At 58.1% G+C, this 10,847-nt stretch overlaps 1 protein-coding gene across 2 annotated transcripts; it reads left to right on the forward strand.

Moving 5' to 3' along the window:
- Window positions 1-68: 68 nt before the first annotated feature.
- On the forward strand, window positions 69-8,721 carry MISP (mitotic spindle positioning). 2 transcript variants are annotated; one of them, XM_062596501.1, is made up of 5 exons: window positions 69-495; window positions 3,319-5,559; window positions 6,782-6,993; window positions 7,543-7,581; window positions 8,018-8,721. In XM_062596501.1, exons 2-5 carry the CDS (start codon window positions 3,456-3,458, stop codon window positions 8,102-8,104), a joined length of 2,442 nt encoding a protein of 813 aa, XP_062452485.1. In that variant the 5' UTR covers window positions 69-495; window positions 3,319-3,455; the 3' UTR covers window positions 8,105-8,721. The 2 variants fall into 2 exon arrangements, with proteins under 2 accessions (XP_062452485.1, XP_062452484.1); XM_062596500.1 differs by lacking the exon at window positions 69-495 and adding an exon at window positions 1,423-1,598.
- The last annotated feature ends 2,126 nt before the right edge of the window (window positions 8,722-10,847 follow it).

Here is a 10,847-nt window from a genome sequence, read left to right on the forward strand (position 1 = left end):
GCCTCTGCTTTGCGCCAGGGCCGCTGAGCTGGTGTGGGACGCTGCTACTGGGGCAGCTGCAGCCCGGCAGGAAGGAGGAGGAGGATGAAGGTCCGGGACAGCAGGAGGAGCGGGATGCAGCAGGACGCAGCGGGATGCAGCGGGATGCAAGCACTGCTCCCAACCGGCGCCGTGGCACGGCGGCGAAGGAGACACGGCCGCCCTGTGCCAGGGACGTCGCCGTCCCCCATCCTGGTCCCGAGCCACTGGCGCCCTGGCAGGGGCTGGGCCCAGCTCTGGCCACAGCCGGTGGAAGAGGCGCCGGTGCCGGGCTGGAGTGCCGAGCAGCTCGCGCGTCCTCTGGGGCGTGGTGCCACCCTGCGCACCTCCTCCCGCCGCGGACTTTGTCTCGGGCCCTGCGGGACGGGCTCGGCGCTCCCGCCCGCTGGCTGCACTGACACCGCCATCCCCTCGCTGAGCCGGCACTGGCGGCTGCTGCCCGGAGAGCGGGGTGGGGTAAGTGGGATTTCCCGGGCTCATGTGCCGCGGGAAGGGCGCCGTGGCGATGGGGCTGGGCGGGCGCCTGTGGAGGGGCCGGTGGCACGGGGCGGGGGGCTGCGGGCTGCAGGGGCCGGGGCATCGCACGAGCCTGCTGCGGGCGGCGCGGGGAGCCGCCGGCAGTGCCGGTGCTGGCCGCAGAGCGACCCGGCGCGGAGCAGAGCCGGGCTGGCGCCCGCAGCTGAGCCCTGCCACAGCGCCGGCGAGGGCCCCGGCCCAGCCCGGTGCGTGCAAACACAGCGGATGGCACAGCTGGCACGGGAGAAGCCGGGCCAGGGAGAGGCCCCTCGGTGTAAACAAGAGAGCGGCAGCTCCCGGGCGGCTGCGCCCGGCATGTTTGCTCCGGCCACGCTTTCCTCCCTGCGGCTCCCCGGCAGGATCCTGCCTCGTGCTCGACGCACTGGGCTGCTGCGGCGCAGCAGGGAGAAGCCCGCGTCCGCGCTGCTCCGCAGGGAGAACCATGCAGGGGGACCGGCTGCCCCGAGGCGCGGGGGCAGAGGAGAGCCCAGCTCTGCTCCACGAAGGATCGGCTTCATCGCCACAGCCCCGTCCCTGCGAGGGCAGAGCGTGCTGGGCAGAGGTGCTTTGGTGTGCTGGCACACTGGTGTGTTGGCGCATGGCAGCAGTGCGGTGTCGGTGCATCGGCACACTGGCGCGTGCCCCACGCTGCAGGCCAAGGCAGCCTGGCAGCAGCCGGTGCGCGGCCGCGCTGCGGCGCGCCGCGGGCAGCAGCGAGCCCGGCCGGCGGCGCAGCTGCGCCCCTGGGCGCCGGGTCTCGGCAGCCGCGGGACCAGCGCAGCGAGGGCGATGGCACTGGTGACGCGGGGGGGCAGGGAAGCGGGTCATTACCCGGCAGAGCGGCGATGAGCCGGGCCGAATTCTTGGAATTCCTCCATGGTGCTGCAGGGAGCTTATCAGGGCCCCACAGCCCCGGGGCTGTCCCTGCGGTGGCCCGCGCCCCACCACCGCCCCAGCCACGCCGCTCTGCGGCAGATGCAGCCCGGCCGGGTGCACGGCGGCCTCGCCGGGACGGGCACCTCGCACCAGCGGCTCCCCCCACCGTAAGTGCGCTGCGTGCGGGGCAGGGGTGGGGGCTGCGTGGGGCACTCAGCCGTGGGGCTGCTCCCCGCACAGGGCTGGCAGCATGCTGGCAGGGGCGGATGTTTAGCAGCGCGCCGGCATGGTGGCACACGCTTGCAGGCAGCTTGACTGCTGTGCGAGCGCCTGTGGCCGTGCGCAGGTGCGTGTGCTCGCCTCGCCGAGCAGTCCGCGCGTCCGCGCACGCTGCTGGTGCCTCGCTGCCTCCCGAGGCCCGAGCCGCGTGCAGGGACCCCGGGGCGGGCTCCGCCGGCAGCGCGCTTCGGCGCGGCGGTGGCACGAGCAGGGCTGTGGCTACACCCGGGCAAACGCTGGGGGCGGCCCCGGGCAGCCGCGCTCAGCTGGGACCCACCCGCGACCCCCACCCCCGGCGCCTGGGACCCGCCCGGGACCCACCCGCGCCCCCCCAGCGCCTGGGACCCGCCCGGGACCCACCCGCGCCCCCCCCCCGGCGCCTGGGACCCGCCCGGGACCCACCCGCGACCCCCCCCCCCGGCGCCTGGGACCCGCCCGGGACCCACCCGCGCCCCCCCAGCGCCTGGGACCCGCCCGGGACCCACCCGCGCCCCCCCCCCGGCGCCTGGGACCCGCCCGCGACCCACCCGCGACCCCCCCCCGGCGCCTGGGACCCGCCCGGGACCCACCCGCGCCCCCCCGGCGCCTGGGACCCGCCCGGGACCCACCCGCGACCCCCCCCCCGGCGCCTGGGACCCGCCCGGGACCCACCCGCGCCCCCCCAGCGCCTGGGACCCGCCCGGGACCCACCCGCGCCCCCCCCCCCGGCGCCTGGGACCCGCCCGCGACCCACCCGCGACCCCCCCCCGGCGCCTGGGACCCGCCCGGGACCCACCCGCGCCCCCCCCGGCGCCTGGGACCCGCCCGGGACCCACCCGCGACCCCCCCCCCGGCGCCTGGGACCCGCCCGGGACCCACCCGCGCCCCCCCCCCCCCCGGCGCCTGGGACCCGCCCGGGACCCACCCGCGACCCCCCGGCGCCTGGGACCCGCCCGGGACCCACCCGCGACCCCCCGGCGCCTGGCACCGCTTCCCCTGCCGGCTGCACCCAGCTGCAGGCACCGACACCAAGGTCGGCAGCGGGCGTCGCTCCTGCTTTGCACGACACACAGGTTAAAGTCCCACGCGTTTTATAAGCCATGAAACCAGTTTTATGGTCTCCGCCGTTTCGATAACGTCGGCTGCCCGGGGCCCCCTTCGCTGAACGGCGCCGGGAGCAATTCCCGGCAGGAGGGAGCACGGTGACGGCGGCTCCTCCCAGCCACCAGCCCGTCATCGCGGTGCCGCCTGCGGCCGGCAGCGTCTCCCTGTCCGGGCGCCCAGGAAACACAGAGGCTGCGCGAAGCCGGCGGCGGGACGAGGCCCGGGGCAGCTGCCGGGGCGGCAGGGCCGGGCCAGGCTGGGGCTCCGGCCCCACGGAGCAGGTGGCCGCTGGCTCTGGAGCGGAGCTGTCCGAGGAGACAACGCCTCGAGTGCCGTGGGGCTGCTGCCATCCAAGACCCCGTGCTTCTGAGCAAAGGGAACATGGTATTTCTGCCATGAGTGGGCACAGGTTATCTCCTGGAGGTGCCGCTGGGGGCTAGGACAGGAGTGTGGGGCTGGGAGCCACCAGACCCTAACTTCTCCTTGCGTGTCTCCTAACAGCTTTTCCTCTCCTCCTGCTTGCAGGGCCAGCGAGATCCCGCCTTTTGCTCGGAACATCTTCAGGTGACCCTGGAGTTTGAGGGTAACCTTGAAACTGACCCCCGTGTCCCCGAGTCCACGGAAAGGCTGACAGAGAACTGAATGCTGACTCTTCCCAGGAGATGGACAGAGTCACCAGGCACCTCGTCTTCCAGTTCCCTCAGGCAACTCACAAACACGACCATAACGATGGCTACCAAGCCAGCTCCTCTGCGGAGCAGAGGGCTGATGGTGACGATGATGTGTTCGGCCCCTCTCGACACAGCAGCCAGAGAGTGGAAAATGGCTATGAGTGGAAAGTCAGATCCAAGTCACCCTCAAATTTCCTAGATGGTGGAAAAGATGTCTGGACCCCCTCCCCAGACAGAGACTCCAAGCTGGAGGTAGTAAGGTCCGGAAGCCTGTATGACCTCAGGGCGTACAGAGGTGAGAGGAAGCCGTCGAAGCTTTATGAAGAGGATGAGGAGGAACAGCACAGGGTCCTTCCGCCAAATATTTCACCCGAGAAGGCAAAGGAGCTTGAAGATGAGAGGAAGGAGATCATCCGGAGCCAGGTGATGAGGAAGAGCTCCACCATGGCTGAGAAGTGGAGCTCCATGGATGAGCTGAGCTCCATAAACATGGGCTCAGGTGGCCAGGGGGAAGGCAAGCACAAAGACAGCTTCACCACCAGCTTTGCCGTTTGCTTTGACAAACCTTCCCCAGGGAGAGCAGCAACACCTGTTGATCCTGAAAATATAGACACGGAGCAGATCAACTTCTCTGCTGCCCGGCAGCAGTTCCTGCTACTGGAAAAGACCAACCCAGGCTCTCTTTTCACCCCTGTGCAGCAAGCAATGTCTCCAAAACCAGAGTCAATGACAAAAATCTCTGTGCAAGAGTGGCACAGTCCTGAGACTGCCACGAAGGCTGCGAGGGGGCACAGCAGCCTTGGTGCGCCCAGTCAGAGCAGGACAGACAAGACTGCTTATCAGGTTTATAAGTCCTACAAAGCACCTGGAAAGGAGGTTTACGCTTCCAGAAGGGCTGATGCTGAAAGATCATATCTCACTGGGAGAATATCCGGCCTGACTAAAGCATCTTCCAGAGAGGATCTGGACTCTGGCTTGGGTGAAATGTATACTGAAGGCAATGCAGGCTACATCAGTGACGGAAGCATGACCCACGAGGTCTTTGACACTCTGGTGGAACTGAGGGCTGGCAGCAATGGCAGAGGCAAAGAGATGAAGACCAGCAATGAGACACCCATTGAGCGGGAAATTCGCATGGCAATGGAGAGGGAGGAGAACCTCTGGAAAGAGAGGGGGATCCAGAGGCTGACTTCCAGCAACGAGCTGGTGGAAATCCAAACCAAGCCTTTTCTCTCAGTGTCTGTATCTCCCCTTTCAGCCAGGAAAGGGAAGGACAAGGGCCGCACTTCCTTTTATGTCCAGAGGGAAATAGAGCAGGAAACTAAGCGTGAAGAAGATCTGAAGAAGGAAGGAAGGCTGCTGGGGATGTACGACAGGGGGACACAGCAGGAACTGGAGGAGCGCAAGAAGGTATTTCAGCAGGAGGAAACCCTGCTGACCCCGCAGCAGCCAGCCTCCCCCTGGAAGGCAGATGAGCCCAGGAGGAGCTGGATTAACGGGTTTGCAGCAGAGCAATCTGCAAGTCACAGCTTCAGCCCCACAGAAGATGCCAGGGGTGGGAAAACCCCCCCAAGCTACACAGTGAATCTGACACACTTCCAGGCGTACCAGCCGCGCTTTGCAGCAGCCACCAGCAAGAAGAGCAGGGATGAGCCGCTGATATATGACCATGCTTCCGCCAACGCCAGCAAATGGGCGAGAGAGGATTCCAGTGAAGGAAGGCTTCCTGGCGCCGCGCAGAGGTCTGGCTCCACCCTGAGCCCCGTGGACACGGGTGTCCTGCGTAAAGAGTACTTCTCCTTGCCCTTCTGGAAGCCCAAGATCTCCTTTGTGGACAACATGGGGACACAAAGCCCACTAAAGAGGGAGAAGGTGCTGGAGAGGGAGGGCAGCCGGGAGGAGCAGTACACGCTGCGGACATGGAAGCCCCAGACATCGGCACTGATTGAGGAGGAGATCCAGAGCGACTTGCAGAGGGAAGAGGAGCTGCAGGAGCAGCGGAGAAGGAGGCAGCTGATAGACGGCTACTCCCTGGTCAGCAGCAGCAGCTTTCCCAAGGAGGGCTCCCACTCACGGCTTTCCTCGCAGAGTTCAGGTAAGGGGCGGGGGGGAGGAATTGCAGGCTTGGGACTGGGCAAGGGTTAACCCTTTGGTGCAGAGTCAGCATGGGCATCAGATCTGCCCTCTAATTCTTTGTGACTCTGAGTTTCTAACAGACCTGTCAGAGGGTAGAAATGGCACCTTGAAGTGCGTGCTCCCGCTCTCAAGAGACCTTCCTGTACAGAGTGCATACAGCTAGCTTAAAGCTCGAGGAATATATCTCTCCCAGGTGTGAAAAGTATTTAAGAAGTGAGCTCTTAAGCCTAGTGTTAGCAGCCTGCATGAGGTGAGGCATTCTCTGTCATAGCTGGCAGCCACAGGTGACCTCACCCTATGCTAGAGGTGGAAAGGGGAGTTCAAATTGGGGCCAGATCTGAGCTTTTCTCTCTTCCCCTGGCTGTGCTCCAGGAAGCTGCAGACCTGTTGCAGCTGTTTGGTTTACAGCCCTTGCCCCAAACCTCTGTGAGGAGTTCCCTGAACCCAAACCATGCAGGTGTTCTTCAGGATGTGGTTCCTCTACACCTCTTCCACATTCCTGGGCCTTCCGTAAGAGCAACAGTGGTCACAGCAGAGAACAAAGTGAACAGCAAATAGTTACAGGTTGAAAGCACCAAGTCCCCACCCAGAGAGCCTCAAAAAGCAGGACAGGCTACAGGGTGAGGAGAAGAAATTCCTCCCTGCAAGGATTTGCTGAGATGTCAAGAAGGACCTGTGTAGGTTGGTAGCAGTGTCCCATGAGAAATAATCCTCTTTAGACATAGATTCTGTGGCCAGCAAGCAAAAGGGCTTGATCTGAGGCTGGCTGGATTCAGCCTAAACTGCCTGCAGGGAGCAGATGTGGAAGAGCTGGTGCCGAGCAGATGTAGAAGAAATGATGATGAGGAGGGATGGGCTTAGTGGAGTGGCACTCAGGACTCCTTTTGATTCTTTGGGCTGCTCAAATTTTGATAAATTTTCATGTCAAATTTCCACATCAAATTTCCTCAGAAAGCAGTGCTGGAAGGGCCGAGAAGTGCTCAGTTCATGCATTTCCCCATCCTTGCCTCTGAAAAGCTCAGGCTGGCACCCAGACACAAGGTCCCCAGCTGTGACCAAGCCTGCTAGACCTCCCAGGGAGGTCCTCTTCTGGGGCAAGACCCTTGTTCTATTTTGTGGGCACCTCCAGCTTCTGAGCGGTCCTTGCAGCCTTCACACCCCAACAACTCTTTCTCTTGAAGCTGCCTCAGGTGTCAGTGGCAGCTATTCGGTGTCTGGGTCACCAGTCTTTGCTCCTGCCTCGCACCAGACGGGAATCCTGGGACTGGTATCGTCGTTTACTCCGCTGAGAGTGACTAGTCCCTCTCGGGGCAGCACGGAGAGCCTCACCCCTGAATCGGCTCGTTCCAGTCCCTTCGAGGAAAGGAGGAGGAGGGTGAAGGAAGATGGAAAGGTGAATGCTCCAGCCCTGCTTGTCACGGGGCAGCATGCGTTCTAGCACGGGAGAAATCTAGGGGCCACTGAGCTACCTTGGGGCTGAAGGCAGTGGGCTCTCGCGGCATGCCACCCTGCTTTGGTCTGGGAGCTCAGCTGCTCAGCTCGGGGGAAGACAGGGCTATGGCAGACATCTGCCAGGTCCCAGGCATTAGGTGGTCCCCTTTTTCCCCCTCTCTTCCGACAATGGCACTCTTCCCGTGCCATGCCCCAAGGGGCAGTGCCCTTCTGACCAGCAGTGCTAGAGCCTGGGTGGGACTGTGCAGAGGAGAAACCACATCCTCTGGGGAAGGAAGTGTGTCCTGGCCCAAACCTTCCCTGGGGCTTTGGGAAAACGAGCTATGTGCCATGCTTGTGCTGCCTAACCTTGATTTTCTCTGCCATGCATCCCATGCAACCTGACACCTTGTGTGCCTGTATCTAAGTATTTCCCTACTGGGTTGTTGTTATCTGACTGTTATCTGACTGTTTCCTCCCCCCTCTTTCCCCCCCCCCCACCTTTTCACAGTATGCAGGCATTGAACCCGTTGACGAAATCAACACAGAGGTAAAGTCTTTTACATACTTGATGGCTTCGTTTGAGCAATGCTGACTTCTCACTCCCCCAGGATTTCTACTGGGATACTTCTCTTGCTCCCAGTTTCTGGGAGCTGGCTAGAAGGGCAAAACTCTTCAAGTCAGGGGCATAGGGGCAGTCCAAGGGACTGAATCAGACTTATTTTCACGGTGCCTTAATTCTCTGGCATCCTGGACTGAGCATGAGCAAAGACGCAAGGGAGCTGCAGCTGCCTGGATCTGCTCCGAGTCAGCTCAGAGGTGCATCAAGGCAGGCAAGATGTGTAGTGGTTGTTGTCAAGCATATTTAACCTGAATACTGGGGATTTCCGACAAGGAGAATGAATTGTGCAAAAAAAAAAAGGAAGAAAAGATCTTTATAAAAGCAGACCTTTTATTTTAAGAAATGTGCTTTTCGGTTTCTTTAGGTTGTGGAAAGCACCAGAGTGATTCGTCACAAGAGTGCCATGGCCAAACGCTGGGAGGCAGGGCAGTATGTCAAAGATGATGACTGATGCAGCTTGCGTGGCCCAAGGAAGAACAGTGACCACTAGACTTTGCTCTGCATTTATCCTTTGTTGGATGCAATCAACACATTCAAAATATCTGATCAGTTCAACTGCTGGTGATCATGAGAATCAGAGACTTCTAAATTGCAAACTCCACCAGTTCTTCATCTAATGGATGATCACTCCAATGCATTAAATGCGCTTATTTGTGTTTTTCCCCTTTGAGGAAGCAACCTTCCCTTTGCGGTGAAGTAACACTTTTTTCTTTAAGGGGGGAAAAAAGCAGATCACTTGCTTTTAATCACTTCTGCAAGGAGACAGTAAATGAACAGAAATCATACGGTAATTTAACTCTTTTCTCATTGGAAGCTGAGTCTCTGGCCTACAAAGAAGATGTTTTATTTCTGAGTGGTTTTAGGTATTTAGGTACCACAGTATCAGGCGCCACCTAGGAAGGTACCAAGACTGATGCATACCTTTGGATCAACATGAGCAAACTGGGAAATCAAGGTTTTTGATTTAGGTCATATGATCTGTTGAGATGGAGTTATATATAACATATACATATTTTAATGCTGTTGTTTATTTTGCTAATTTATTAAAGAGTCATTACTCTCCCTCATTCTTTCTAGCCTATTTTGTCTGAATGTTCAGTTGACTTTGCAGCAGGAGTTTATAATGAATGCACGTATTTAAGGAGAATGGGGATAGAGGAAGCAAAAACATGTCTGATTATCTGACTGTTGTGATAGGAACCAGTTTGTCTCTTATCTAAGCCCAGAACCAATCTTTGCTGAGACAGAAAGGGGTGAAGTATCCCTGGAATTCTCTTCACATTTCTAGGAAGAAAAGCTGAGATCCTGCCCACCCTGAGTGAGCAAAAGGAAACATAGGAGACACTGCAGATCTGCCTGTCCTGCCGCTGCTGGCGGCCGGCAGCGCGAGCGCTGCGCAGTGCCAGCTCCCGCAGGCTGAGCGTTGTCCCTGTCGCTAGATGGCTCCCGGAGAGCGGTGCTTGCACAGTGCGAGGGCCCTGGCGACACACAGGCTTCAGACGGGAAGTTCCAGGTCTGCACACAAACCTGACCTTGTGCAGGGCAAAGCTCACTCTGCAGGCAGCCAGAAGCAGATCCAGGTGTCTTCAGCAGTTTGCATTACTTTGAATGTAAATGATGACACAAGGGGAAGGCCAGTAGTAAGCAGCATCTCTGAAACTACTGCCAACCTGCTGCTGAAAGGGAAAACAATTTATTCAAAATAGTGCTTCTAAGCACAAAAACAGATCAGAACCTGAACCTGGACTTGAGTTACTGGGGAGCTTTGGAAGATGAATCCTAAGATGCCAAGAGGATGCCAAGAGGACGTGATCATTCTGACCAGTTGCCCAATATCACAGCTCCAGTATCTGCTGCAACGGAGCCTCTGTTCAAGAAGGCAGAGGCTTCAGGTGAGCCAGTTCTGAAGTGCAGAGGCAGAAGGGAGTGCTTGGGAAAGCTGGCATGCTATCACCTTGCACAAGCCCTGTTTATCCTAATGCTATCAAGCTCAGCTGCACCAGCTCTACATGGAAGAAGCAGCACAAAGGAGAAGTGCTGGCAGACTTGCTCATGGCTACAGCAAAGTTCCCTTCTGCTGCTTCCCCTTGGGTCTTTATGCTGATAATGAGAGGGGAGCAGAATCATATGCATAAAAAGAGGAAAAGAAATTTGTTTTGCAGAAGCCTTTGAGTGCTCACTTCTCTTCCACAGTATGAAACAGCTGGTCCCAGTCTGCTTATGGTAAATTCAGTAGGGCCCTCCTGTGACTTGGGGAGGTGGCAAGCCATGTACGTACAGAGTTTGCTCCATCACCAACCGGTTTCTATTGGTGGGTCCTATTTCCCCATGAGGATAGGAGTTGTGCAACATCCAGGTTCCTCCTGCATCTAGCCACCAAGCCAAGTGGCTATGTGATAGCACAGCCCCCGATCTAGGAAGCAGGCTAGGAAGACAGGAGAGACACTAACAGACTCTCAATCATTGATCTAATGCATAACCTTGATCAAATTACTTCTTCTTCATTTTATTTTGGTCTCCATCTTTTAAAAGGGGGCAATTAATCTTTATTCTTGAAATGTGTAGACGAAAATCCTGTGTTTAACTGTTACTTTAAAAGTGAGTGTTTCTCTCTTCCTCTATGGCCCTGCAATAAAGTGCAGAGACAGTTGAGAAGAAAGATATGTTATAGGAATACAACAGGCCTGTTTGCCATGACCTCTCAGGGGCACAGGTTTCTCGCAGTCCAGACTGCCAAGAAACAGGAGCTTACAGGCCCAGCTAGCAAGTTTCTGCTCTGCCTTTCTCGCTCTGCAGGCCCCAGGAGAGCTGGAGAGCATCCCGTTCTTTTAAGTAGGCAGCTGGCAAGCCAAGAGTGCTCATTCTCCCTTCTTGCAGAAAGAAATGTTCCTAGAAATCCTTTTCCAACAAATATATGTACACAAATTATTTTTTAAATCAGATATTAAAATTATTTTTATACTGATTTCAGTCATAAAAAAAAAATCTGGTCAATCCATAGATTTCATGCAGAATTTTTCTGCAGGAAGCTGGGAAATGAAAAGGCATCTTCTCACTGATAAACTGAGCTTGTATTACTTGGACATCATTAACATCCAGTAGAAAAAGAGCACCAGCGACACTATTTTTCTTCTACTCATCAGCTTAAGCTTCTCCTTTCCCTCCTCAGGCTCTCTTTAAGTTAAGAGCTGTAT

Source organism: Rhea pennata, chromosome 27, assembly GCF_028389875.1.
Source record: "Rhea pennata isolate bPtePen1 chromosome 27, bPtePen1.pri, whole genome shotgun sequence".
NCBI classification, from domain to species: Eukaryota; Metazoa; Chordata; class Aves; order Rheiformes; family Rheidae; genus Rhea; species Rhea pennata.